Source organism: Lepisma saccharinum, chromosome 9 (assembly GCF_977018435.1).
Source record: "Lepisma saccharinum chromosome 9, izLepSacc3.1, whole genome shotgun sequence".
NCBI lineage: Eukaryota > Metazoa > Arthropoda > Insecta > Zygentoma > Lepismatidae > Lepisma > Lepisma saccharinum.
In genome coordinates, this window is record NC_139237.1 from 62918088 (window position 1) to 62944787 (window position 26700).

Sequence of the window (26700 nt, forward strand, 5' to 3'; positions counted from 1 at the left end):
GACGTCACTAAAGATACATATTATTTTTACGCTAAATGCCCAAGTTGTTAGGTTATGCAAGCTAGGTTTAGTTCTCTTAGCATAAATAATACATTTTCAGTGTATTTATACTAATAGAACCAAACCTAACGTAACAACGTACGTCTTTCTCGTCTGACGTCAGAACACAAGGTTAAAGAAGTGTTGTGCGATAAGGGAAACCCAGAGGGCAGAGACACTAACCAATGTTGCCAGGGTGCAGGACTGGAAAAAGTCGCCATTACATGCAAGAGGATGTGTGTGAGCGAGGAATGGAATAAATTGCGTTCATCGCCTTTTACAAATATGTAATAGAATCGATATAAGCGAGGGAGGATGATTACTAGGGGTTGGAAGTTGAAAACCTATAAATTGCCAAAAAAGACCTATAAAAAGACCAAAAAATATAAAAAGGACCTAAAAATGAAAAAAGGACGTATAAATGTGATCCAAATTAATTAATAACTTCAGTTTTAACCTCCCCACCCCCTCCCTCTGCGCGGCACCTCCTTACTGACTTGAGATCTTTACAGGCGCGTGCTGTCTGGTCGTATACACCGTGCTCCAAGCTTCAAAACAAGAGAAAGTTGCCACTTACTTCGCGACCTTCCAGACAAGTTACGGAAAGGACTTTGTACCGTACCTGCTTCAGTCGTCCAAAAATATTTTTCTCTCTTTTCAGGGATGGTTCCAATATATTTATTTTATTTCGTTACTACAGAAAGGATGTTTAAGAGGTGATGAACTGATGATGATTCGAATTGAGAATGGGCAGTAAAAACCTGGTCGAAAGAAAGTGAAGTTGCAAAAAGAAGCCGTTAAGATCTAAAAAAAGGCTAAAAAAGGACCAATAAGTCAAAAAACTCCGAAAAAGGCAAAAAATCACAAATAAAACCCACATTTTTCTGGCCTACAATGACCCAAAATGAACATATATTATGTTGGGCCTCATCTTCGGACACTAGGAAAAAAAGGATTTTTCCTCAACTTCCGAGCCCTAATGATTACGCATCAGCAAATTTAAGATATCTAAACACCGATAATGATGTAACGAAAGTGTCACCACTGCTTTCTTCGTGGTTCCTGGGCAAGGCGCTGGGTTGGTCCATCGAACTCGAAGGTGGCCTCGGTAGGTTCGCCCAATCCCTTTACAAGTACCGACTCAGTGACGGCAATTGGGTACCGTAACTGGAGGGGCATTTTACTTCCCTTTTAACATAAGATTTGGTATAGTGGATGACATGTCGCACAAGTTCGATTGGTCCTCAAGTGACATGTGTCACTTGATAACGAGCCAATTAGTAGTAATGTTTTGCACCAGTGGCATGACAGGCCACAAGCTTGCATTCAATTGGTGAAATCTTCAAGAGAAGCCTGTCGCTTCTTCCTGAATTCTCCCTTAGAGTGATTTTAGACTGAAACAACAAGCAGTATGCAACACATGTCGCTTGGGGACGAGCCAATCAACAGCAATGTTTCACCTGGTTTCACACCGAAGTGGCATAATAGTCTGCACAATCCTACGTTCAATTGATGAAATTCTCAAGGGACACATGTTGCGTGTCGGTGTGAAATCTCATAGACTGAAGGGGCCATGTTTCTTGTTGCTTCAGTCTGAAATAGACCCCGAAGTGGGACGTGGCAGGCAAAGGGTGCCTACCCATTCAGCGCACATATATCCAGGAGACGTCTAATGGACGTCCTCTGGATATCCATAGTATGTCCAGTAGACATACATAGGATGATCCCTGGATATCCAGGGGACGTTCATAAGATATCCAGGAAGGACGGGTTTGGACATTCTGTGGATTATTTTTGGATGTGTTTTGGACATTCTGTGGATCATTTTTGAATATGTTTTGGACATCCTATGGATCATTTTTGGATGTGTTTTGGACATCCTGTGGATAATTTTTGGACGTGTTTTGGACATTATATGGATGACTTTTGGACATGAGTTCACGTGATTTTCTGGATGTTTTTATTTCATTGTGGATAAGGATATATTCTGGACTAAAATTGTACCTAATCTGGACATTATGCTGATATTTTTCTCACGATAATAGAATATATAATGGATACGAATAGAACATTTCTGGACTATTTACACAAATCGAAGACCTCGAGTACACATATGTTATAACAAGCACTCACTCTCTCTCTCTCTCCTTCTCTTTCACAGACACGTATCTACATATCCAACAAGTACTTTGTATTTACACACATAAGCATAGTAAGCAACGCTTATTCTTCACTACCACGCAAGGCAACTTCCTCATGCAAATTGCTGCTGTGTTTGAGACGAGACACTCAGGATGGGAGATTCTCTGGATATATAGGAAGGGATATTCCATAGACGTCCCATGGATATTCCATTCTGGATATCCAGAACGGGACATCCATAGGACATCCACAATATCCATGGATCTGAATTGGGCATTGTGGACATCCTATGGACGTCCCTTGGAGATGTGTGCTGTATGGGTAGGTGAGTGTAGAGTCTGGGACATACAAGAAGCACGAGGGATATATAACCAAAATCTTACCCAAAAGGAACAATATATATATATATATATATATATATATATATATTTCATATTATTACCTATAAATGAACGCGAAATCTGGTCCGTAAACGACCAAAATGAACGTGGATCCTGGTCAGCAGGACTTAAATGTAAGCTTATTTGTAGGTTACTACTTACATCCCTCTGTAATGGATTATATCACTATAGGGCTAAGTTCATCTCAATCGTCTTGGGAGTTGTAAAGAAAATACAGGTGCACACTGATAACTATAACTATGTATTATAATTTATACACATAACACATAATCACACTTCCCTGCACTCCTGTCAAGGGAAAACTGTTTACACAAAGTTTGCAGCTGGTGTCACAATAACACGCCAATAATGAAACATAGCCACGTTAGGCTTACGATACCCATAATTGTTTGCGACGGTTTCTGGCTGTTGCCCGAGTGGCTTCTCCATGAACACTGAAACTGAGTGCAAAGATATGGCAGTAACAAGACACCACACTCAGAATGAATCAATGAGTGCGTTTCTTAGAATATTTGATGTACACAAATAAACGATTGAAGTTGTATGCAAATATAAAAATATATAAAGAAAGAATAAACATGGTTAGTTTTATAGATAAATCTCCAACAATAAGCAATAAGTAGAACGTCTTGAAATTACTAAAAAGCCCTTTAAATCAAGAATTATGGAAGACTAATAAAAGTTTCTAGATAATTGTGGTGGTATAGCCGGTAGAGCGTCTGACTGTAATGCAGGAGACCCTATATAGTTCGATTCCCGGTTGGAATATTTGCAATAATGTCCTTGCATTGACCATTTCTGGGGTTCACCTAGCCTCTGACCTGCGGACACAGGGGCAACTCTGATGGATAACAGTCACTACAGAGTAGTGCTGAACGTCACACCACCTCTACAAAGGCCATAATTCGAATGTGTGCAGCCCTACTTCCACATATACCCCCTCCCCCAAATGTACATCCACAACTTGTTGCAATGTGGAACTTTAACTTTGGCACTGGTTCGATATCATTACATTTAATTAGAACACTAGGTGTGTTCAATATGAAACTATTATTTTACATATCAAAGTGAGAATTTTGAATCATACCCAATAATACTTTCTACAATAGTTTTCTTTTGTTTACTAGCGATTGAATTTTCACAATGTAGTGAGTTTACATAAGATTTTTACTTCGTGATTTGATTATAAAAATGAACGAATAGTGTATATTATTTTTTTTAGATTGACAATGAAATATTTGAACACGATTTTTATGTAGTACTTTGTTTAGAATACCACTTCAGTAATTTTGGATATTTTAAAGTATGCTAAGAAAATATACGAAGTCAGCAGAGATCACACTGGGTGCTCAATTAGCACAGGCACCCTATAAACTTGTAAAAAACCATAGACAAACAAATAACTTTTATCTGACATAGGACCCTAGGGCCGGTTCTGGCAACATGCTACAAGCGACAGCAGGGGTTTACACTGAAGTGACAAGTGCTTACAAGAAAGCATTCACAGGTTATGTGATGTGACACGATGTCCGCTATTGAGAAAATGACCCAGTCCAAGAGACATGCGCAGCTTGTAGTGTCTCTTCAGCTTGAAATGGTGGGTTTGCTTTGATTTTTAAATCGGAATATGCTAGTATTTTTTGTTTATAAGTGTTCTATTTATAGAGCGACATGGGAAAAAACCTTGGACGAAAAGTCCCCATGCAGCTTTCCCTTCTTCCGGTCCACTCTCCCCCTCCCCTCCTTGCGGGAGTGTGGTGCACAGGAGTCATGGGTCTGTGCAGGTTTCTTTGCTTGTGGTTCCACTATAGAATTTTTTATATTTGATTACTGAGGGTCAGTTTCCATGGGGACATGTCAAGAGATGCACGTCACTTATCATTTCAGCCTGAAAGCTCCCTTAGGGTCAGGGACACTTCTGAATTGTAATGATTCTATTGAAAGTTAATTGGATTGTTGCAACCCAGAAGTGTCCATGACTGTACAGGGAGTTGTAAAAAGGAATAAAGTAAAACCTAACACAAATGAGTTGTACATTGTAGAGTTTTACAATGAGGGGTATGCTTTAAGAAAAAAGTTTCATCTTACTGCTACAATTTTTTTTCTCTTCACCCTGTCATGCATAGTTTTATTCCAGATATGCAGTTGGCATGGGGTGCAAAGTGAAAGTATTGGTGCTCAAACATTTCTATAGAAGCTACATCAAGTACATGCTTATTACTTAAAACCAGTTACCACATATGATTTGTTTTACTGATGATTATATAAAGGTGAGATATTGCTTGATAATGCTTTCCAATATCTTTCTGCTAGCTTTTCTTGAAATTTTTGTACAAACCTGCCTTTTCTTTTTGCAATACTTACACCACCACCTGCAGCACCAAAAAAAATGAATGCAATGGAGACACACTTACATAAAGATATTAATTGAAATGGCAGATGGAACTCTTTCTATGAGAGACAAAACAGCCCCTTCTATTGCCTTCTTTGCATCAGGGAGAAATTATTCTAACAACAGACTTCCGAATTAGCATTGCCCCCAATGACAATGCCCCTCTGATCTCCAGGCCATGCAGATCCAATGGAACCTTAAGGATGGGGTGAATGGCATAAATAACAGGATAACATTCTCTACATTGGTGATAGGATTTCCTATTAGGTACCCAATAAAATTCTGTCGGATCTTAACCCCTGCATGAAGAAGGCCAGAACATCTGTCTCCGGTGTCCAGGCAGATCACATGGTGGTAGAACTCAACAGAACATGAACCAAATAAGTCGTCCAGTGTGGTTCACCTCATCGAGGGTTCAGAATCGTCGTCCATCTAATGAATGGAACAAATGGAAATATGAAGGTGCAATGTCTGGGGAATGGGGCAGCTGCATTAGTGTTTCCTAACCAAGTAGGATAATAGTGTTACAGGTGACCGTAGGGACATGAGGACTGGCATTGTCTTCAAGCACAAGAACCCACACACATTCGCCAACACTTCCAAGCTGATGTAGGTGTTGGTTAGTGGTTTCTGCACTGCAATTGAATTCTTCTCCAAATGCCTCATATGATTTGTCATTATCAGTCTCAATAGCCACTTTGAGTGGCTTACGATTTGTGGACATCCAGTACATGGTGCATCCTGGAGTGGTTATTAAAAATAATTTCATTATTTTCTTCACAACTTTGTCGCTGGAAGTTTTTACTTGGAATTACAGAACAAAAAATGGCCAGCTACGACATTTTCTACTGCACGAATATAAAAAATTTCCACATACTTTATTTGAATATTTTTTAATGCGAATAGGCTTGAAACTATTGATAAATTCTGAGCACCACCATCACCTATGACAATTAAAAAACAATGTCAATTTTTTTCATAATGAATGCTTCAATTTTACGGTATGTTTCAACATTAGGAATGAAAACAATGTAAAAATTTTGTTTTCACAGAAAATTTGTAAAATATGTAAGCAAGTTACCAGTTTTTTGTGTTCACCATCGTATTCTCTACAAAATTTCCTGCAAAACTGCAGGTACCGATTTTACATAAGCTAAATTTGTAAATCGAGAAATTTCACAACAGCGCACTCGTATTTTCCCATAAGAAAAGCACTGTCCATAAGAGCCCATTGTGTCTTCTGAACGTGAAAACGACTTTAATATATGGAGTCAGGTGGTTTGCAGATCACAGAAGCTAAAATGATACAGGGAGGCTGTTGCAAAATTTATCTTATATTGTCATGCATGCACATGAAACATGATGTATCAGAAGTAAGACTTGAAGCTTTCCTGGCGACGAATGATGAATAGATTCTCTCGGGTTATCGATATTTTCCGCAACTCACCTGGTCGATAACCCAAGAGAATCTATTCATGATGTATCAGGGAAACAAATAATCGAGTCATTGTAACATGGGAAAGAAAAATTCAAAAAAGAATCTTTGGACCTAAGCAAGTGAATCAATAATGACAAATGAGAACAAAGAGTCAATTAGAGATCTTTATATGAATACAGTTATCATGACTAGCACAGCTAGGAGTCCAGTGGTGGCGATTGGGTTCCAAAACTGGGGGTGGGGGGGGGGGGGCAAGGACAGTTTAGTTTCCCTGGTTAGGGTTACCAGATCGCTGTAAGGTAGGACATGCTGTCCCAAAATGTTGGACACCAAACATTCTCAATAAATTATACATATTTGTACAGAACACGTTTCAAAGTAGTTGAAAAATGACACTTTCCAGTTTTAAGAAATGAATTCTTAATGAATTTTTAAATGCAAAATTTCAAAACTTGCAATCATAGTAATAAATGCACCTCTTACTACATAATTTAAGTGGTACTTCTCAGAGGAGACAATTTCTCTCAAAATCTCAGGTTTAGTCAAACTATATTTATATTAGAGAGGACAGTCAATTTGAAATTATAGGGACCAGTACCAAACGAACATTTCACAGACTTTATGAAAAAATAATTTCTCTCTTGAGTCTGTTGTGTTGATAATGAAAGTACTCTCTCAACATTTGAATTATGACCTGTAATGGCAAACAAATATTCAGCAATTGCCGTAATTTAAAATGGTTTGTGAAGTTTCATTTTGGATAGTTTTAAGTTCAATAACAGGGTGTCTACCAAAATAACACACCAGAATTCGTGATTTTTTCTGGACTCTTCTACACCTTTTTTCAGTTTTTCTTAACGTTTATTTTTTCGACCCCTACTTAGGTACAGCTGGAAATTAGTAATTAAGAAAATAAATATTTATTTAATGAAAACCCCTACCAGAGGGACAGTTAAGATAAAAACTGAAACTGAATTTAAGAAGAGAATTACATCTGATTTCTCGTATTAATGCATCCTGAACTGTGTTTGGCAGACAAGTGAGGCTTTGGCATCTGGACTCACAGCCAGTATAATCTTATGTAGGGCTTGTGTCAGTTGTACCTCTATGTTTGTGACTGTCCCTTCATCCATCTTCACGATTAGCCAAAAGGACAGGAAAAAGTGAAGTACAATAAACTAAATCAACCAATCAGTCATTATGATAGCAAAAATTCTTGGCCACAAGAATAATTTATTGCCTTATTGTTGACTTCTTGATTTCTTTAATATTTCTTGACTACCATGACTTTCTTGACTGACAGACACCCTGAATATCTTTCTTCTCTATACCTCTAATTTACAATCAAATTATATTGAATATTGAATAAGAATGGGCAACACCTTGTTCCATCAGTATAAACCCTAAGGCAAGAAATTCTGCTTAGGCATTGAACAGTGATGTTATCAGAAAGTAGTCCCAAAACTTTGTTCATTAAGTGCTTCCGTTTTCCCGTTTGCTTAATTACAGGAGAAACTTTTTTTCTTTTTGTGCAATGACTGAATCAAAATAAATTTCACCATTGAGTTTGGAAGCGCAGTCCATAGACTTGCAACTTGCATGATTTTTTCTGTTACCTATGTTCCTAATTAATATTATGTAACGCTCAAAATGTAGGACATTTATGATATTTTTCAAATTCCTCCCGGATGCCGGACATAAGGCTAAAATGTAGGACATGTCTGGGAAAATCCAGACGTCTGGTAACCCTACCCTTGGTAGATAAGGTTTAGCATAGTGTGGGGGTAAAAGTGGCAACCCCCCTAATTGATAATTCCTGCTGCCACTGGCTAGGACATGTCATAAAAATAGATAAGGATCAGATGCTCAAAAAAAGCTTTTCAATGGAAAACCTGGAAAACTAAAGTCTTCATAATGTGGGAATGGACCTACAGAAGCCAGGTGTAAAAAAAGGAAGGCGAAAGAACAGGACTGAATAGGCAGACATTATTAGGGAGGCAAAAGTCATATTTTGACATGTGTACATAAGTAAATAAATATTCAATGTTATATTCGAGAACTGATGTCCGTCCACAAAAAATGTCTGCCTGATTATCAGAGAAAAATAGCCAAATTGTCTTGAAAGAATGAATTAAAATTTTTTGGGTGCTTTGGCACTTATAGCCATTTTGTATCAAAGAGCATGAGGAAAAATCCTGTTATCTAAAACCCTTACCTCAAAGTTAAAAAAGGAGGAGTATAAGTAGACCTGCATAGGCCGCACACAACACATTTAAAAGGTAAGAATCGACCACAGTCATCATCTTCCGACATGGATGATAAATAAATGGGAAGATTAAAACTTTCTCTGCGGAAAGTAAAATAGAGAAAAATATAGACATCTCTATTGCACAAATGCTTGCAATTAGATGATAGATATACTGGTTACTTATGCAGATTGTTCATGTAATATGATTTCCTACTTAAATGTCACATTGGCCACTAAACTAGGACAGTATTAGATCAGAAATCACTCGCTGCACTTACTTTCAAGAATGCCGTTAAATCTCTCTATCTTTGTCAATCAGATCACGTCCTATTTTCACTTCTGGTTGCTTGGTTTATGTAACGTTACAAATTTGTGTAAATAGGTTATCCAGGACAGGGAGATGGCTGCGGTGGCCCAGTCGGTAACGTGGCTGACTACCATGCTAAAGGTCCCGGGTTCGATCCCCAGCCAGTTAAAATCCAGGAACTCTTCTAATGTTGGAAGCGGTTCCGGCACCCACCCAGTGTCATATGACATGGCTACCTGGGGGAAACCCTAGGGGGTAAAGGCAGTCAGGGGCGTGATGCTGATCACATCAACCCCCTCACGACCGGATCAAGAAAGTGTGGGGCATTACCCACACCCCACCTATACGCCTTCATGGTATGGTGCTAAGCACAGGGGAAACCTTTATTATTATTATCTTTTTAGGACAGGGAGGTGAGAGAACATGAATCAAGAAACCAGGAGGTGGAACAAAGCAACTCGAGTTGCCATAACAGAATTCACCTACACTAACTGAAGGAAAATCATGGGGGAAAAGATGGCCAGTCAAATGGTTTGAACCGGACAACTCATTTTCTCTACTAGTATACATTCTGCATGCAGGTGATTTTACTTGGAACAAAAAGTAATTATTGGATATGAACATAGTTTTCTTGCATGTAGATCCTTCTAGTTTGCAAAGATACAAATCTAATATTTGTGAAACATAAGATTCTAAAAGTGTTTCATTGCAGTATATTATAAATTTCAGATATAAACACAAATGGTTCACATCAAGTCATGGGAAAAGACATTTCCCTGAAAGATAGTATTAGAAGTGGAAAAATTGGATAGTGATCAATTCTATACGTAGCTTAGTAATAGAGACTCACTGTTTGTATCATTTAAACATCCATGAAATACTTGCTTCGAAATCTATTTTATTCATCTAGAAGGAAACACTTGTATCTACACCTTTTCCATTGGCAAAATGATGTACCAAAGCTCTAACAACAATTTTGCCATCGCTCTGCTCTTCTTCTGCTGGATCCATTGGAGCTCTCTGCAATACAATCCCTTGTACAGGAGTAGTTTTCCTTACTGCCCACTGTGTAACCCGATGTGTGGGAATGCCATCATCAATTTCGTAGCTATACTCTTCCTGCTTGGAAGATGAATGGTTAGTCTTCTTTTCCAAGTGGAACATATGATTTTCTGTGCAAGAGGCCTCTACCAGCAGTGGTGGAATATGCAACGTTACCAAAACCTTTTTGGTGCCATTTAGCGATGTGGGATTATTTCACACGCCTTGTGATTGTACCTTCCAATTGTGGCAGGATGCACCCTAAAATATTTCTTCATTCTATAAATGCACATAATAAGCATGAATCTTCATTAACTAATACAATATTGCTGTAAAGAATTCAAACATGTAATGATATGAACTGAGTATCTATCTACACTCATTATCATCTGGTGGCAATGCAAATGACAGAAAGTGTTTTCTTAACACTCAATTATGCATATGGACTAGAAGGGGAAAATACAGGAACAAGATTGCAGTGAAGCAGATGGTGATGACTCCCCTCCCTCCCCGTGTTTTGTATCTTGCTCAATCTGTTCAGTAGTTTGGCCACTAATACATTACAACTTCAGAATATTATTCTACGGATTAAAATAGTAAATAAAATGCATGGGAATATTGAAGTATGGACAGAAGTGTAAAAAAAACAACAACTTTATTTCATCACTTGTCAATCTTTCATGGATTCAATATACACTTGAAGACAAGTCGTGATACACTATTAACTCAAGAAGATTGAATATTATCGACACTGTGTAACGACCGCCATGTTAGGCAGATTTCAGTTGTATATTGGCATTTATTTTATTCATATACTTTCAAGTTAAGAACTTGGATTAAATTATTTATACTTAATTGTTTTCATAATTCATGTATATATTTATGTTTTATCTTATGTTATAATATTATTTGCCTATTTTTGCAACATACATTCAGAATTTATAGGCTAATATTATCCCAAATAATATATGCAACATTTTCATTGTTTTTCAAATCCAAAATGGCTAGGATTATTACTATCTTTCAAGCAAAAGTTTGTTGTTTAAGCACAAGTTAAATACATCTCTTCTTAATATCGATTTTTGTTCAACAATATACAAGATTGAAGTAATTTGTCTTAGTTATAAACTAAACCTTTATTTAATCATTTTTGTGTGCAAGGGCAAATATGATTTATTTGATAAAATCAGTTTAGATATTTCTATATAGTTCAATATTGTAATATTATAGCACAGTATTTCTCCCTCATTTTCAATAAAATATAGTTTTCCTATTGGCTTCGTGTTCTTGGCGATGTAAAAACTTCCATGTTGGCAATTGTTGCCAACCTGAACTTTAGCTTACTATCGCTAATTAACATTGATATGTTATATAAATTATCAGTTTTTCTTGTGTTCTTTTATGTTATGAGTTTGAACAATCTGTTATGCTGGGCCTCGCGCTTGAGGTTAGCAGTTGAGGTCTTGCTATTAACTGTGAAGCGGTGCGCGGACTCTCGTGTTAAATAAGTTGTTTATCACTGCCTACGAGCGTGCATGACCTAATAAAATACAATTTTTAACTTGTGTGAATCAGTAGGTACGCACGCGATTCGTGATTAAAGATTTTGGACATTTTAATTATAAAGTATTTGGAAATTTAATTACTGTCAGGTGTCACAATTCGGTGGTTTCTTTCCTGGAGGAAGGGTGGAACGTCTTAATCCCGATCCCTGGGTGAGAACTGGTGCTCCCAACTGACCAGCCGGAGCAAGGAGCGGTGTGTTGCCAATTCGGATCTCCATACCCTGGAGTTACGAGTGGTGGCACGTTGCAACTGTAATTGGCATGTAAATGGAAAGATTTAAGTGTGGCTTGTCATTGGTTATTCCAATGTATACTAAATATAAATGACAAAATTAAATGTTCTATCAGAATGGCGCAATAAAATAAAAAGTTGAAACCCTATTTTGTGTTCCTAAAAAAAAAGTAAAAAGTGCTCCCCTGTGCTTAGCACCACACCATGAAGGCATATAGGGGGTGTGGGGGTAACACCCCACACTTTCTTGATCCGGTCGTGAGTGGGGGTGAAGTGATCAGCATCATGCCCTTGACTGCCTTTACCCCCCAGGTACCCATGTCATTTGATGCTGGGTAGGTGCCGGAGCCGCTTCCAACGTTAGAAAAGTTCCCGGATTTGAACCGGCCAGGGATCGAACCCGGGACCTTGAGCATGGTAGTCAGACACGTTACCGACTGAGCCACCACGGCCACCATTTTGTGTTCCTAGAATTTACATTTTCCAGCATTATACATTGAATCTTCATGCAAGCTGCTGTAAAATTTTCCCAGATTTTACATATTCCTCTAATTTAAGTTTTTGCACCTTGATACCCTCGAAAACATGAAATCAAGGTTCCAATGCAGGACTATTTTCTTTTCACTTAAAGTATCACCAATATTTGGTTTGGGAATAATATTGATTCATAAGGGATTGATATGAAATTTTTTTGTGGTATTGATATAACTGATATTCTACTGATGCAGCAAATAATTATGAAAGTTCTTAGAAAAATATGACTACTTCATTAACCTCCTTAACTACTGCATGTAACAAAATGACTGCAATAGGTTTTGCCTTAGAAATGGAAGGGGATTATAATATTTTATATAATTATAATCATTTTATAATTCTGGTTATTTCATTTGCAGGATCTATAATATTACAATTTTTTAAGGGGTTAAGCTAGGATTAGTTACTCATCATGTATTTGGACATTTGCTTAAAAACAAATAACAAAAAGGAAATTTTTTGCATTAATTTACAACCTATTTATCAGATTGGGAAAATTTAGCAGGAAATCTATGTGCCTATAATGGCAGATACTGATAGAGCACCGATTAATCTGTCCCAATTCTAGCATTAAATTCAAACATTGCATTTAAGAGAAAACATGTACAGAAATAAAGTACCTTCTGAGTTGTTAACTTTTCATAAGCTCTGAATAAATCCAGAGAGAGAATTTCCTTGGAAACAGCAAATAATAAGGGAAAAACTAACAATATTCCTTTCCTTAAATGAAACAATCCTTCATTTGCTAGGCATTAACAAGAATGCAGAATTCAAATATGATTAAATGATTTATCTCTCTTCCAAAATAAAAAATAAAAAAAATAGGGTAGGATTCAGTCCAATTAACATAGCTTCATAACTATGGCACAAGAACCTGCTGGTCATACATTCTTCACAATTTTGTTTCTTAAGTCTCATACATTCTCAACAATAGTGAAAGACAATTGTTAGGAGACAGAAGTTGTTTGCAAGGGGGAGTGGGGGGGGGGAGAAATATAACTGAAATTTACGGAAGTACACAGAATGTAATTAAAACACTCAAAATGCTGACAAAGTAGAATTTATTGTAGAATAACACACTACAGTGGAAACTTGATTTTACGTTTTTCAGGGGATCAAGGTGAAAAACTTAAAATGCAGGAAAATATAGAACAGGAAAATTTTATAACATTTTGCTCTGTTGGGACCATCAAGGTTGAATGTATAATGTGGGAAAATGTAAAATCGGGGTTCCACTGTGTACACATAACACAGATTTTTAGTGCGTTATTTTTACAATAAGTTCTGCCTTGTTCAGCATTTTGAGTGTTTTATTTAACATGGAAACAGGGCTTAATAATGTTACCGTAGACTAGGAATCAAACCCAGGATATTTGAGTTGAGCATTCTATGCCAGATACGGCCAACTCTTATCCATGCCAGCAATACTGACTGTTATATTTGGGGCTTCAACATATGCCACCAGACATGGGCCTTGGTGCAGAACGAGGGGTTACTATACCTTCCAAAACATCAGCAAATGTTACATAAAATTGTATTTTCCCTTGGAATTATTCTTACAGCACTTTAAACAGGACATTAAATCCAAATTTCACTGTAACCCAGTAGTTGTTTGGGTGTTGGGTGTATTTCTTTATACATGGTCTTGCTATTCATGAAATCTACATCCTGGCATATTGCATACCACACAAGATACCTGGACTAAATAATGGTAGACGTGTAATATTGTTGTGCTGGTACAGGCTTACCACTAACACATGCCACACAAATTCCTAAGGTTTCAACTACATGAAAAATGCAACGTTCACTTTCGAGTATATAAGTGACTTTTACTACATCCAAAAATAATACACTCTTTAAATAACATAATTTTTAAAAATACACTGCAATTTCAAATAAAAAATTAACACTGTTCATTCACCAAAAATGTAGTCACATCACAGGCAGCTGGGAGCTGTATACAAAGAAAGTCATTACTTACTAGCAAATTACAATAAACCTACATTCATATATTCACATTATGCTCATACAGAAACTGAGCATTTCTTTTCTGAAATATTACATCCTGATACAACAGTAAATTCTTTGCATGATATATTCACTGCACACTGCAAGATAGATCCAAAACATTACCTGCTGTTTTCAAAGCAAGCTCATCAACTGTTAAACTCAATTCACTTCATGTTACAGTGTCAATGTAACTGTGTGTTTACATTCACTCAAATAAATATTACACATTACGGTATATATTTTCTAACACTCAAGATAGAACTACAATATTGAAAAACCAATATCAATAACATAAATATCAAAATAATGTGTGCTCAAGATATTAAGAAAGCTCACAATGTTCTACTGAACTGAAGGGCAATACACAGATGTCAATTACTAAAGAGGAGAAAATAAAATCAATATAAGAGGATTTTTTTAAAAAAAAACTAAAGTGTACCAAAGTTGCCACATGAACACATTACAAAGATGTCGGACTGGTGGTGAATTCAAGAGAGAAAAGAAAACCATGCCAAATATGAGAAAGGAAAGAGAGTGCATATGAGATTGTAAATATGACCAAGTTCAAGTCTCTATACTTTTTAAAGGAAAATTGGTCGAGTATTTGAAAAACTAAATCTATTTGACAAGATATTAATGCATAGAAGAGGTAACTAAATTAATAGGATATAGGATGAAAAGAGATATTTGACAAAATAAATGTGTAAACTATTGCAAAGTTTATAGTGTGAAAACAAAAATTCTCAATGGTCTGCAAAGTACAGTTTTGGCTTACTGCCTTCTTTCACTTAACTTCTTATTGCAGACAGTATTTCCTTCAGTGGTGAAAAATAAAAGATGTAATGTTCTAAACTTTCAGAAGAAAAGAAAAAGTCTGATGGAAGTTTCTTACTATGACATGTTGTACTATGTCAGATACAAGTTGGTTGTCCTCTACAGAACTGATTGAAACTTGACAAAATCAACCATGCTTTGCACAACACAACTCTATGTTTAAAACATTTATTACCTTACATAAGCTACTATTGCCACCTAGGTCCACCAAGGTGCATGTTTGGCTCATTTCGTCTTGTGAAAATATCCAGAGGTGGCACATCCCTCCGAGGACCACCCAATGGCCTTCCCAACATACTTGGTGGCATGGGTTTGCCATTACGCAGGGACAAGAGTGCCTGTTTGGCTGGCACAGGGAAATTAAATTTAGCATCCGCACCATACTTTTCAGATGAAAATTCTTCAGCACGAGCATTGTAAGTATCTCTCAGAAAATTCGAAGACGCATTACTGCCTTGTGCTCTGGGCCTGTCGTATCCATCTTTGAAATCAGAATTCAACTGCCGTGCATCATGGAACATGTCATCCATTTCAGGTTCCATTGGCCTTCCACCACCGAGAACTTTCCTCACTTCAGAGGCGACCAAATCCCTAATGTCGGACAAATCACGCTGTGGAGCCGGAGGACTCCTATTCAACCCCGATGCCGATGGAAACGATTCGTTCATAAATCGCCTGCCCATTTGTCCCCTTCCCATAATCGAGGGTCTTTTCGCACCAAGTTGCCCTGGTTGCTCCATGCTCATTCCAAAGGCATTCGGAAATTTACGTGGTGACTTTTGGGCAGGCCCACCTTGAGTTCCCAACCTTTTGACTGGTTTCCGAAGAACTCCCGTTTTCGCCTGGTTCTGACCTGCCATGGCCTGTTTCTTCACTGCTTGGATTTTTCCTTTCTTCAAAATCGGAAACTTTGTAATTAGCTGAGTAAAGAGTGCATGGGCAGCTTTAACGAATTCATCTTCTAAAGCCTTGCTCCAATCCACGTCTGCTATCTTGTAATAAAGCTGGTGCAATTTGTTCGTTACGACAGCCTTGGATTTCTTGACTTCATAGTCAAACAATTGTGCTGCTGCCTCTACAATCAGATCCTCTTCCTTCACCAGTGCTGCTGATGTCGGGGTCGGCGTGGCCACTGTAGGTGTCACCGTCATGGGAGCTGCTGCTTTAGGCTTTGCAATAGGAGTAGGCGGAGTAGCTTTCTGTAACGTGGAAGGGTTTCTGCGCTCCAGATAAATAACCAGCTGACAGTGAGATGCAAGAGGGTACATATCAACAGGTACTGCCTGGATGGGTACAAAAGGGTAACCCTCTGAGGCAACAGCAGGTGGGCGACAAAACTGACCCAAATTCTTCTTTGCTTCATTAGGGTCAATTGCAATGTACACAATTCTGTTCAGCTTCTGTATACTCCGAAGTTCACTTACAGTTGCTGCATCTGGAAGTAAATTTTAAAAATGTGTAAATGATGCAAACACATACAAATATTCTTTTCATTTACATATTAGATACGCGAAGCTTTCTATATCTATGCAGGTGTATAATTGCATGATATGATACAAAAACTGCAAAGCTCAATGTTAACGTTTGAAGTAACTATTACTGTGCCACATAAAGAACTGAAAGACATGTGTATTACATACATACATACATACAAATAATTTTATATGACATTTTGCAGTCACCAGCATATAGTACGATATGAAGCTGATAAAATATCCTAATAAGTACATGTTTCACACAATGCTCACTGAAAATTATTAGCAACACAAAGATGCAACACATTTGAAATTATAGTCGGGTGCAGAAAATACTAAAAATAATTAAGGCACCAGCCCCTTTTTCTGAGGAAACAGCCTTATTTTAAAAAAAAAATTAGGCTAAGAAAGCCATGAATCTAACTAAGATGAGATATGCAATGAGATCTAAAAACATTTAATTTATTCATTAATACAAGATTGGATTAAAAGAAATTAATCCTTGCACAGGAGTGGACTTCCTAAAGAAGGCTCAACTAGTAACAGCATGAATAACTATGCAACAAATTCTAATATATGGCCAACTCTACCATTATAACTGCAGATTTTAAAATTCGGCTAGCAACAGTATAATTTTTTTTTAAAAAAAGGTAACTTGAAATATTGAAATACTATTTTCTCATTATCATGCAGCCTCGGTCTGCTGGTAGTACAAACACACTGGATGTGTGTGCGACAAACATTCCAGGCCCCATTTAGTCTGTAGATTAATACGTGTATCATTAAATCAGAATAATAATATGCAATTGGTCTACACACTAAATGGGGTTGGAATGCTTGTTACTTCAGTGTGAAACTCCTACGTTGCCTGTTGCATGTAGGTGTTGCTGTGGTCTGAAAGCTTAAAAGTAGACGAGTGCTGGACGAGAGCAAATGATCCTCAACCCTAAAAACGGCAGTACATGATACGCCACTTTTTTTTTCCTCCTACTTTTGGAACATACTGTGACACAGGTAATGTTCGGAGATACATGTATTGAGTGCTACATGATCCTTGAGGAATCCTATTAGTAATTACAGTAGAGCATCGATTATCCGAAACAATTCGGGACTGGGGGTGTTCGGATAACCGATCATTTACGAAAACAGTAAAGTAGGCCTACAGTTTAGGAAAAGAAGTCCAAAATTTTGTTTCAGAGCCGAGACTCGTTTTCTTGCCACTAAAGACAGCAGTTGGACAGCATCACATTCTTCTTGTTGTTCTAACCACTTCATAGCCGTCTGAAGGCACTGAAAAATGCATCTTCACTGGATGGTCCTTTTTCATCATGGTCGTCATCGCTACTCTTCCTCTTTAGTCGCCATTACGAACGGTATAACAACTACAGCACGAGCTGTCACAAATGAAGGCCCAGACGCCACTCACGACGCAAGGTTAGTCACGTACGCCAGTTGGCAGGGAGGGAGGAAGTGCTGCAGCAGCACAGGACTAGCGGCCGCTAGCGAAACTACATTTGAATTTGCAGACTGGAACGCTTTCGGTTAACCGATGTTGGTCGGATAATCGATGCTCTACTGTAATAAAGTTTAAAGTGATTCTGACTATATTTGTACGGGGAAGGGGGGATTTCCCGCTGAATAAAACATTAGAATTATTTTTCTTCCCTCCAAGTATCAGTAGTGGCCGCGGTGGCTCAGTCGGTAACGCGTCTGACTACCATGCTCAAGGTCCCGGGTTCGATCCCCGGCCGGTTCAAATCCGGGAACTTTTCTAACGGTGGAAGTGGCCCCGGCGCCTACCCAGCGTCGAATAACATGGGTACCTGGGGGAAACCCTGGGGGGTAAAGGCGGTCAGGGGCGTGATGCTGATCACATCACCCCCACTCACGACCGGATCAAGAAAGTGTGGGGCGTTACCCCCACACCCCCTATACGCCTTCATGGCGTGGTGCTATGCACAGGGGAACACTTTACCTTTTTTTTTTTACTTTACCAAGTATCAGCAACAAGTATGCAATTCTCGTCACGAGAATGCAACACACATCAGGCAATATGCAGGTACTGTTTTGAACCCTCACATTCCGGCGTTGCTTACGTGGGGTCCCGACAAACTTCAAATGTAGTTCAAAAAAGAAAGAAAAATACAAAGGAAAAAAACAACTTTTGTATTCTTCTTTCAGTTGTTAAATGAAACAGTGGCGACTTGTGGCTTTTTCGGAGTGTAGGAAGAAGTTATGGTAAACTGAGGAGGGTTTGAAAAATGTGTTCAATTACAGTCACAGTATTGCTTGTTCTATCCATCGCATTTAGAATGTTAGCTGCAGGTCCATGCACAAGGTAGAGCAAGGGGTCCCTGTCCCCCTTGAACTATAAAATATTTAAATTTGAACTTACAAAAAACCACGAAAATGACGAACAATATTTCAGATTTTGCAAGAATTTTGATTTTGTCCCCCTTCCTGTAGTTTGAGGATGATAAAAATTGCTGCTTAAACTCTGAAATTATGCTAAATGCTTCTAAATTGTGCTACAATTTATTGTTACTTATTTTTTTCTGGATAACTGTTACTATGCACCTACATTTTTATTTATATATATATCGAATCAACAACTAAACCGATATGCCTATATTGGCCAATACCGATAGAGTACCGATCAATCTGTCCCCTCCCTACTTTTAGCTAATTGTAATGATGAGGATGAGTGATGATATGATGAAATTTAAGACACTCACAAAGAACACTCATGCTCAGGTTAGAATTCAAACTTGGGACCTGAAGTGTTCCAACATGTTGTGCTAACCACTTCACTTGTAGGTTTCAATAATTGACAAGTGCACCAAATTTGGATATCATCACTAAAATAACTAAACAGATTTCGACAAAATGGCACAAACTGGAGGTCAGCCAACAGTGAATAAATTAAAAAACAACAACAAACAAATCAGATTTGCGGATGAAATAATTGCCTGTTTCGTGTATATTAAGAACAGAGGATAGTTAAGAAATAGCCTGTACTTACATATACCAACCCTTGGTGGATCAATGACGGCAACAACTTCATCACAAGTAATTTTCTCCTTTGCAGCCGACAAAGCATGCTCCACTTTCCCATGGAAAATCTCATAATTGGTGACACCATTCAAACGTATATTTTCTTTGGCATCGTTCACTGCATGTGGTTGGCATTCAAGTCCCAGCACTTGTCCACATTTCTGATTTGGGAAATAAAAATTAAAACTTGAAAATACACATACATCGTCAAGTGTAAAAAAAAGTAAAAAAAAATAAAGTGTTCTCCCGAGCTTTGCACCATGCCATGAAGGCATATAGGGGGTGTGGAGTTACGGCCCCACACTTTCTAGATCATGGCCGAAGATGGTGTTCATGTGATCAGCACCATGCCCCTGGCTGCCTTAACCCCCTAGAGTTTCCTCCAGCTACCCAATTTATACAATGCTCGCATGGTAGTCAGACGTCCTAACGACTGAGCTACCGCAGCTCATATACATATCATCAAATGCCAAATTGAAATTTGAACTTCATTATACAATGAACAGGGCTAGGAAGTTGTTGACCAATAAACTTTATTTCTGGGCTTTGAAGAAATGCCAAAACCTGATAATACCTAGGTAGTTCATTTCACTTCAGTTAGAACCAGAAAAAATTGTTTTAATTTTTCTTACTTTCTCATGCCTTCTTTTGTTTTTAGGTCATTTCTTTAGTATTTTTTGCAATTGTATTGCATTTTTCATCATTTTTTTAAGTTTCTTTTTTCTCTCCTTCCCAGTTGTTTCATAATTTTAAATGCATCTGGTAACACAACTTACATATTTAAATTCCCTAACATGGTCTTTTTAGCAAGTACGCCATTAATCGTAAATATGGTCGATGCAAAAGCACAATATTATTTTTAACTGAAATCTTTGGCAAATTATTTTGTGGAATTAATTGTGGTAAATTTAGTTTTCTTCCAGCAAACTTAAAATACTTCGGATGAAGCCTACTTTGAGTTTTCCTTGTTGGATAATAATATCATTTTAAGGGCAGTTTTTATTTTTAGGTGTCATTTTCAATAATTTTAAGGTCATTCTATGGGTAATTTTTGAAATTTTTTTAGGTCATCAACTTCTGAGCCATAATAATGATAAAGAAATATCCATTCAAGGTTGAAATATCTCCCCCACCTTTGGCAGCTTTTGTTGGTCTTTATGTTCAAAGTACACAGTCTCCAAATACCATTTCTTCCCCTCCCTCCCCCCATCACTGGAAAGATATTTTTCTTTATGGACAATGCATGGATATTACATTCCTATGCTTGACATAGTGATCAATCTAGGCAATTAAATAATTTACAACCACAAATATTCATTATATTGATATCTATATATATATATATATATATATATAAATTGTCAAGCCTGATGAGAGAAACACATTTTAACATGCCAACTGTATCTTCACTCTAACCTGCCAGCCATGTCCAACACTTATTTCCAGTTCCACTATCTTTACATCCGAAAATGGGGGCAGCGAAAATTCCAGCATCTGGTGAGAGTTTCATATTTCCTTCTCATTTTTTAGTATGAGCCCTTCTGGCCATCCTTCCTTTCATCATAGAAGTGCGAATGCATGCACATGCGCAGGTGTACACACAGACAGACAGACAGACACACAACACATCACACGTTGTCAACAATGATTGCATGGTTTTTTCTGCAATTCTGTGATTTTACACACCATTGGGTGTGATAGTCCCTTCAGGGTGTCCACAGAATTATGAAGATCTATTTCCCTGACCAAATGCAACAAATATATCTGACTTCACGCAAATACCTTTGTTTGAGTTATTCAGCAAATGTTCCCTATCACAAAATTCCACTGGTTATTTTTTAAACTGCTTAAGTCAATAGGGTTTATACTGACTGACACCAGTGCCGAAAATTCCCAAAAATTAAAATAATTCCTAGTCTGTATTGAGAATTATAGTGTGTTTTGAAAGTCACTCTAACTTTGGGCACATAACATGAAAACTGCATATTGTATCAGGTTATTTGCATTATGAAGTTTCATCCATGGAGACATTTTACTTCTGATAGTTTATTCCATACTGAAAATTCTAGAAATTGCACAGTCAGTGCTTTCTTTCTTTCTTTCAGAATGCTAATGTCAGGTGAGAAAACAATATAAGAAATTAATGAAGGGTGATAATTCTGTGACTAATGAAATGTTTTTCTGTGGTTTGCAACCAAGTGCAGCACTTGATGGGTTTGGGAATAACGATTGTATGGGTGAAGTGAAGAAGTCACATTTTGGTGGCATATAATCTGGATTGGCTATCAGGTCAGAAGTTTGTTTGAAAAAAAAACAACACATGTGCCCAAGTATTGACTTTTGAAGCACTCCGTATATCTACAGCACATTCATGGATAAATTGTAAACTTTTATATTTTAATACAGTGCGCTCTCTTTAATCTGAACTTGGATAATTCGAACAAAAGCACATTCCCCTTGAAACCACTATCTAAAACAATGTTAAAAATGACTACTTAATTCGAATTTTGAAGGTTAAATTTGGATAATTCAGTCAGGTTTCCAATAATTTAACATAAATCTTCCCACGACCAAAGTGGTTGCTACATAAAAAATTCCAACAGATGACTCTTGAAAAGGTTGTTTCTATGGTTAACAGATGTGCCAACGGCAGATAAGAGAGGGCAGCAGGAATCCCCAGAGCTTTTGTTTGTAGGAATATGACCTTCACGCTCTCAGAAACAAGTGGAGAGGGGAGCGGATAGCCGGAGAGAAGGGGTAATTTGTCTGTGTGTTTTAGTGGAGTCATCACAATATAGAAATGTGGTGCGTACAGTAGCGTAACATTAGATAAGAAAGTTGAAGTGCGTGCGAAAGAGAAAGCATATGTTTTAAAGTGGTTCAAACAATCACGTGATGCGAATATTCAAATAAGTGTACTGTTCCTGGATGGAGATATTGATAAAACATAGCAGTTGTAAGGTAAGGTGTACTTGCAGTTTTTATGTTTAATACAGTGTGTTATTTCATAGTTTTTTTTTATTTTTATTATTATAATATTCTGGTTAATTTGAATTTTGGATAATTCAATTTTTTTTCGTAGCCCCTTGAAGTTCGAATTAAAAAGAGTCCACCGTATATAAAATAAAAAGACAGAATGGTGTACTCAACTACAGACTATTGATAGAAATTTCGGACGAGAAAAACTATCAATAAACTAAGTCTTTGCTGGTGTTAATTAACCTGCCTCATCCCTAATACATATATAAAAAATGAGACATCATGCTCTTCAATAATACTTACACCTGCCAGAAGAATTCCAACAGTACCCACACCACAGCAAATATCCAATAATGTCATGCACTTTTTGGGTTTGACAAGATCCTCAACAACATTGTACAAGACTTCTGCTGCGAAAGTACTTGGGTGAAAGAATGACTGAGGGGAAATGTGGAACTTTTTCCCACCTACACTCTCCAGAATGCATGTTTCCCCTGCCAAGTGTTCTGGCATAACAGCTTGCACATCCTGTGCTGGCTTACTGAAAGATTAAAAGAAAAAGCATAAATCCAAAAGGGCATCTAGTTGCATGTTCTATTGAGTGACATCAAAAGCCTCCATTCTAAAAGAGGATTCCCATTCATCATGCCAAATCAAATCTCTTGACTTTTCCAGTTACTTTCAAAGTACCATCCCAGACTGCTCTATAATGCTTTAATGCTAGTTTCCCCCGCTCTTCAAGGTCTGGTCATAACTCTCCTTTCTTCAGCCCCCATGTTTACAACCCTGGCAGAGTTTCTGTGACGTCATCAGGGTGAAACTTCTCCGAGTGTCTGCTATTTACAACACTGTAAAGCTTAGAATGCTTTTGTTTTTAAGAGAAGAAACACACATTGAAGAGCATCACAACTTACATAGAATACATGAATGTGATGGTGCATATAAAAAAATATAAGTAAGCAAAAACACAAATTTATCCACGGTTAGTTGCTGGAAAGAACTGGAAAAAGAGCAGTTCTGGATCCATTGTTTTTGCTTCATGGTATTTGTCCTTTAATTTTTTGGATCCTGCATTCAAATATCAAATTCGGAAAAAAAACATTCTTGTTTGACAAAACACGAACTACTTTCTGTTTTTTTGTTTCTACGATTTTTTCGTTTTGTATTGAACAAACGAATGATAAGATTGATCATGATTTTTGTTTTTGAGGTGACACACTTACTTAGAACATTTTTCCTAGCAATCTTGTCATCACACTAAGGATAGTCAAAAAATATCCAGATTTTGAAAAATTTAAAATTTATTAACAAAGTTCACAGTGTGCAGTACTTAAATATCGTCTTCCTCATTTCATGATCATGTACTCTGTAAGTAAAAGTAAAGTGCTCCCCTGTGCTTTACATAACACCACGAAGGCGTATAGGGGGTGTGGAGGTTAGGGCTCCACACTATCTTGATCATGGGCGAAGGTGGGGGTTATGTGATCAACACCACACCCCTGGCTGCCTTTAACACCCCCTCCCCCAGAGTTTCCTCCAAGTACCCACTTTATACGACGCTGACTGGGTACCCGAGCCACTTGAACAGGTGAAAAAAATCCCGGTTCTTCCCTCCCGGGGATCGAACCAGAGTCTCTCGAATGGTAGTCGATCATATCCGTACTACGTAAAAAAAATACGCATTTGGCAATTCCAACTTCACACATCCTATTGTCACTCAGACACTACAATATAAATTGCATAAAAAAATAACTGGAAATACACGAATACAAGAGCAAGGAAAAAAACTGAGAAACACATTTCCCTTGCTAAAACTAGTGGATACCAAACTTTCCCCAGCGATCTTTCATCCCTATGACATCACAGTTTTACAACCACCTCGGCTTGCTCAAAAGGGGCATTATGAACGGACCTTCCAAAGCAGGCAGCAAACAAGTCAATGGACCTTGGCTTTAACATAGTACTAAATAACTGTTCTGTTGTCAAGTCTTCAACTTTGTACTACAGCACACAGTGTTTCGTAAGTCCCTTCGGGCATGGGTGTAACCTGGAGCCTAACTTTTGGGGAAGGGGAAGCAGAATCAAAAAGTTTTCCATCCAACATAAACAGCATCCAGAACTATTTTGATAATTAACTGTTACATTTATGAAATAATAAAAAATAGTTTTATTACATAGACCCTCAGGTCCAAAGAGGTTTACAAAAGTACCCTTAAACCAACCTCCATGATAGAGTGGATAGGACAGTGTGCTATGACACCATGGATCCAGGATTTGAATCGCCACCTGTGCATGGGTCTTCTTTGTGAGTGTCCCTTCATCAATTTCATCATACCATCATCATCTTTGCATTCAAAAGTACCATTCACATTAAAATTTTAATCAACCTAGGCCTCCCCGATGGCAAAGTGGTAGCATCGTCGCCTTGTAATCAAGGCAGCCCGGGTTCAATACCTGGTGGAAGCACATAGTGGTTCGGATCCCAATTAGTCTTACTGTGCATAAATTGTACTTAAAACACCAATCAACCTGAAAATGGGGGCAGGGGACAAGCGCAATTTTAGACTTGAATAATTTAGATGTGAATTCCCATCCCTAGTTTGAATAAGAATTCATCAGATTTGGACTAAAACCCAAATGAATTTAATTTTCAAATTCTCATGAAGTGTATTTGCATTCTCATCCAAAAATATTTCTTAAATGAGCAGAAAATTACCGATTCTTCTTCCCGTAATAGTGAATCCATGACAACTGATATCAGTATTTCATCACATAGCTATGGATCTCTAATATCTATACCTACACTCTATTATTTATGCTAATTGCAATGAGCAAAGTGTTCAACTAACCCTTTTTGAGTGTTGTGGAAAAACAGCGACGTCACCCTCAGCTGTTGACCTTCTGACAAGAAAAAAGCTTTCAAATCCAACTTTATTTTATTCAGTTCTTCTTCAGTAATATTATCTGAACAGACAGACACCATCACCATCAACTCATCTAAGTTGGATGTTCGAAGGACAAGCTGTTGCCAGAATCCTGCACGTGATCTCCCATCAAACGGCTCCTTATCAGACTTTTGAATAAACCCCTGAAAAACCTGTGAAAAGAGAGACAACTCCACTTTGTACACTGTACACATGACGTAATAACATGCAAAAAGTTTATTTTACTGCTATATTAAGTATACATAATGTGCATACAAAACCAATGACTATAATTTTGCTTATTGTATTCTAAATATTGCACATTTTGTAAATGAATGTGACAAAATGAAAATTATTAAAGGGCAGAATATAGGACTGAGCTAATGCAAACGTTCCAGTTACTGGCAGATACCAGTGACATCGGAAGGCACTGGATTTTATTTACCGATACCAGCTGATACATTTCCATGCATTTTAATCTTTCACAAGGTTTGCAAAAATGTCACTCGGCTAGGGTGACAAACTCTCCCGTATTTCCTCCGAGATCTCGTGTATTAGAGCTAATTTTTTTGGTTCCTCCGAGCACCCATATTGGCATTAGATTTCTCGCCATGCTGCTAAAAATGTGCAAAACTTGACACAACTAAATTTGCTGTAAATTCAATCCTGAAAATAGGAAATCTCTCGTAAATTCATGGCCGAGTTCGTCACGCCACACTCGACACTACTGGGAAGTTTCATTATCCTGGAGGTGTGAGCGGCATTTTGCTACCACATTTTCTCACGAAATGAACTGCAAAATGAGAAATAAACTCTTATTAAACATGGAATTTAGGGTCTATTTATCAATGCGACACCTTCTGAGGTCTGAATTATCCAGTGTTATGCAAATCACAGAAAAGTGATTAATTCTGCTGTCAGTATTTGAGAAGCAAAAATGGACATCTTTACACAGGAATAAACTTATTACTCACATAATTTGGTTTGATTTGTTTTATTTCGCTTTTCTGCCACATTTGGCTAATTACGAAGATGAGGATGAGTGATGCGATGAAATTGATGAGAGAACACTAACAAAGAACATC

General features: G+C 37.6%; 1 protein-coding gene across 3 annotated transcripts in view; it reads right to left on the reverse strand.

Annotated features, from left to right (window-relative positions):
- Positions 1-14132: 14132 nt before the first annotated feature.
- LOC145992079 (tRNA (uracil-5-)-methyltransferase homolog A-like) overlaps positions 14133-26700 on the reverse strand; it is a 40331-nt gene continuing 27763 nt past the window's right edge. For all 3 annotated transcript variants that reach the window (XM_083128294.1, XM_083128296.1, XM_083128295.1), the window contains exons 7-10: positions 25541-25788; positions 22995-23232; positions 19681-19873; positions 14133-16618 (exon numbers count right to left, since the gene is read on the reverse strand). In XM_083128294.1, coding sequence (XP_082984420.1) covers positions 15372-16618; positions 19681-19873; positions 22995-23232; positions 25541-25788 — 1926 coding nt within the window. In that variant the 3' untranslated portion in view covers positions 14133-15371. The remainder of the gene's footprint in view (positions 16619-19680; positions 19874-22994; positions 23233-25540; positions 25789-26700) is intronic.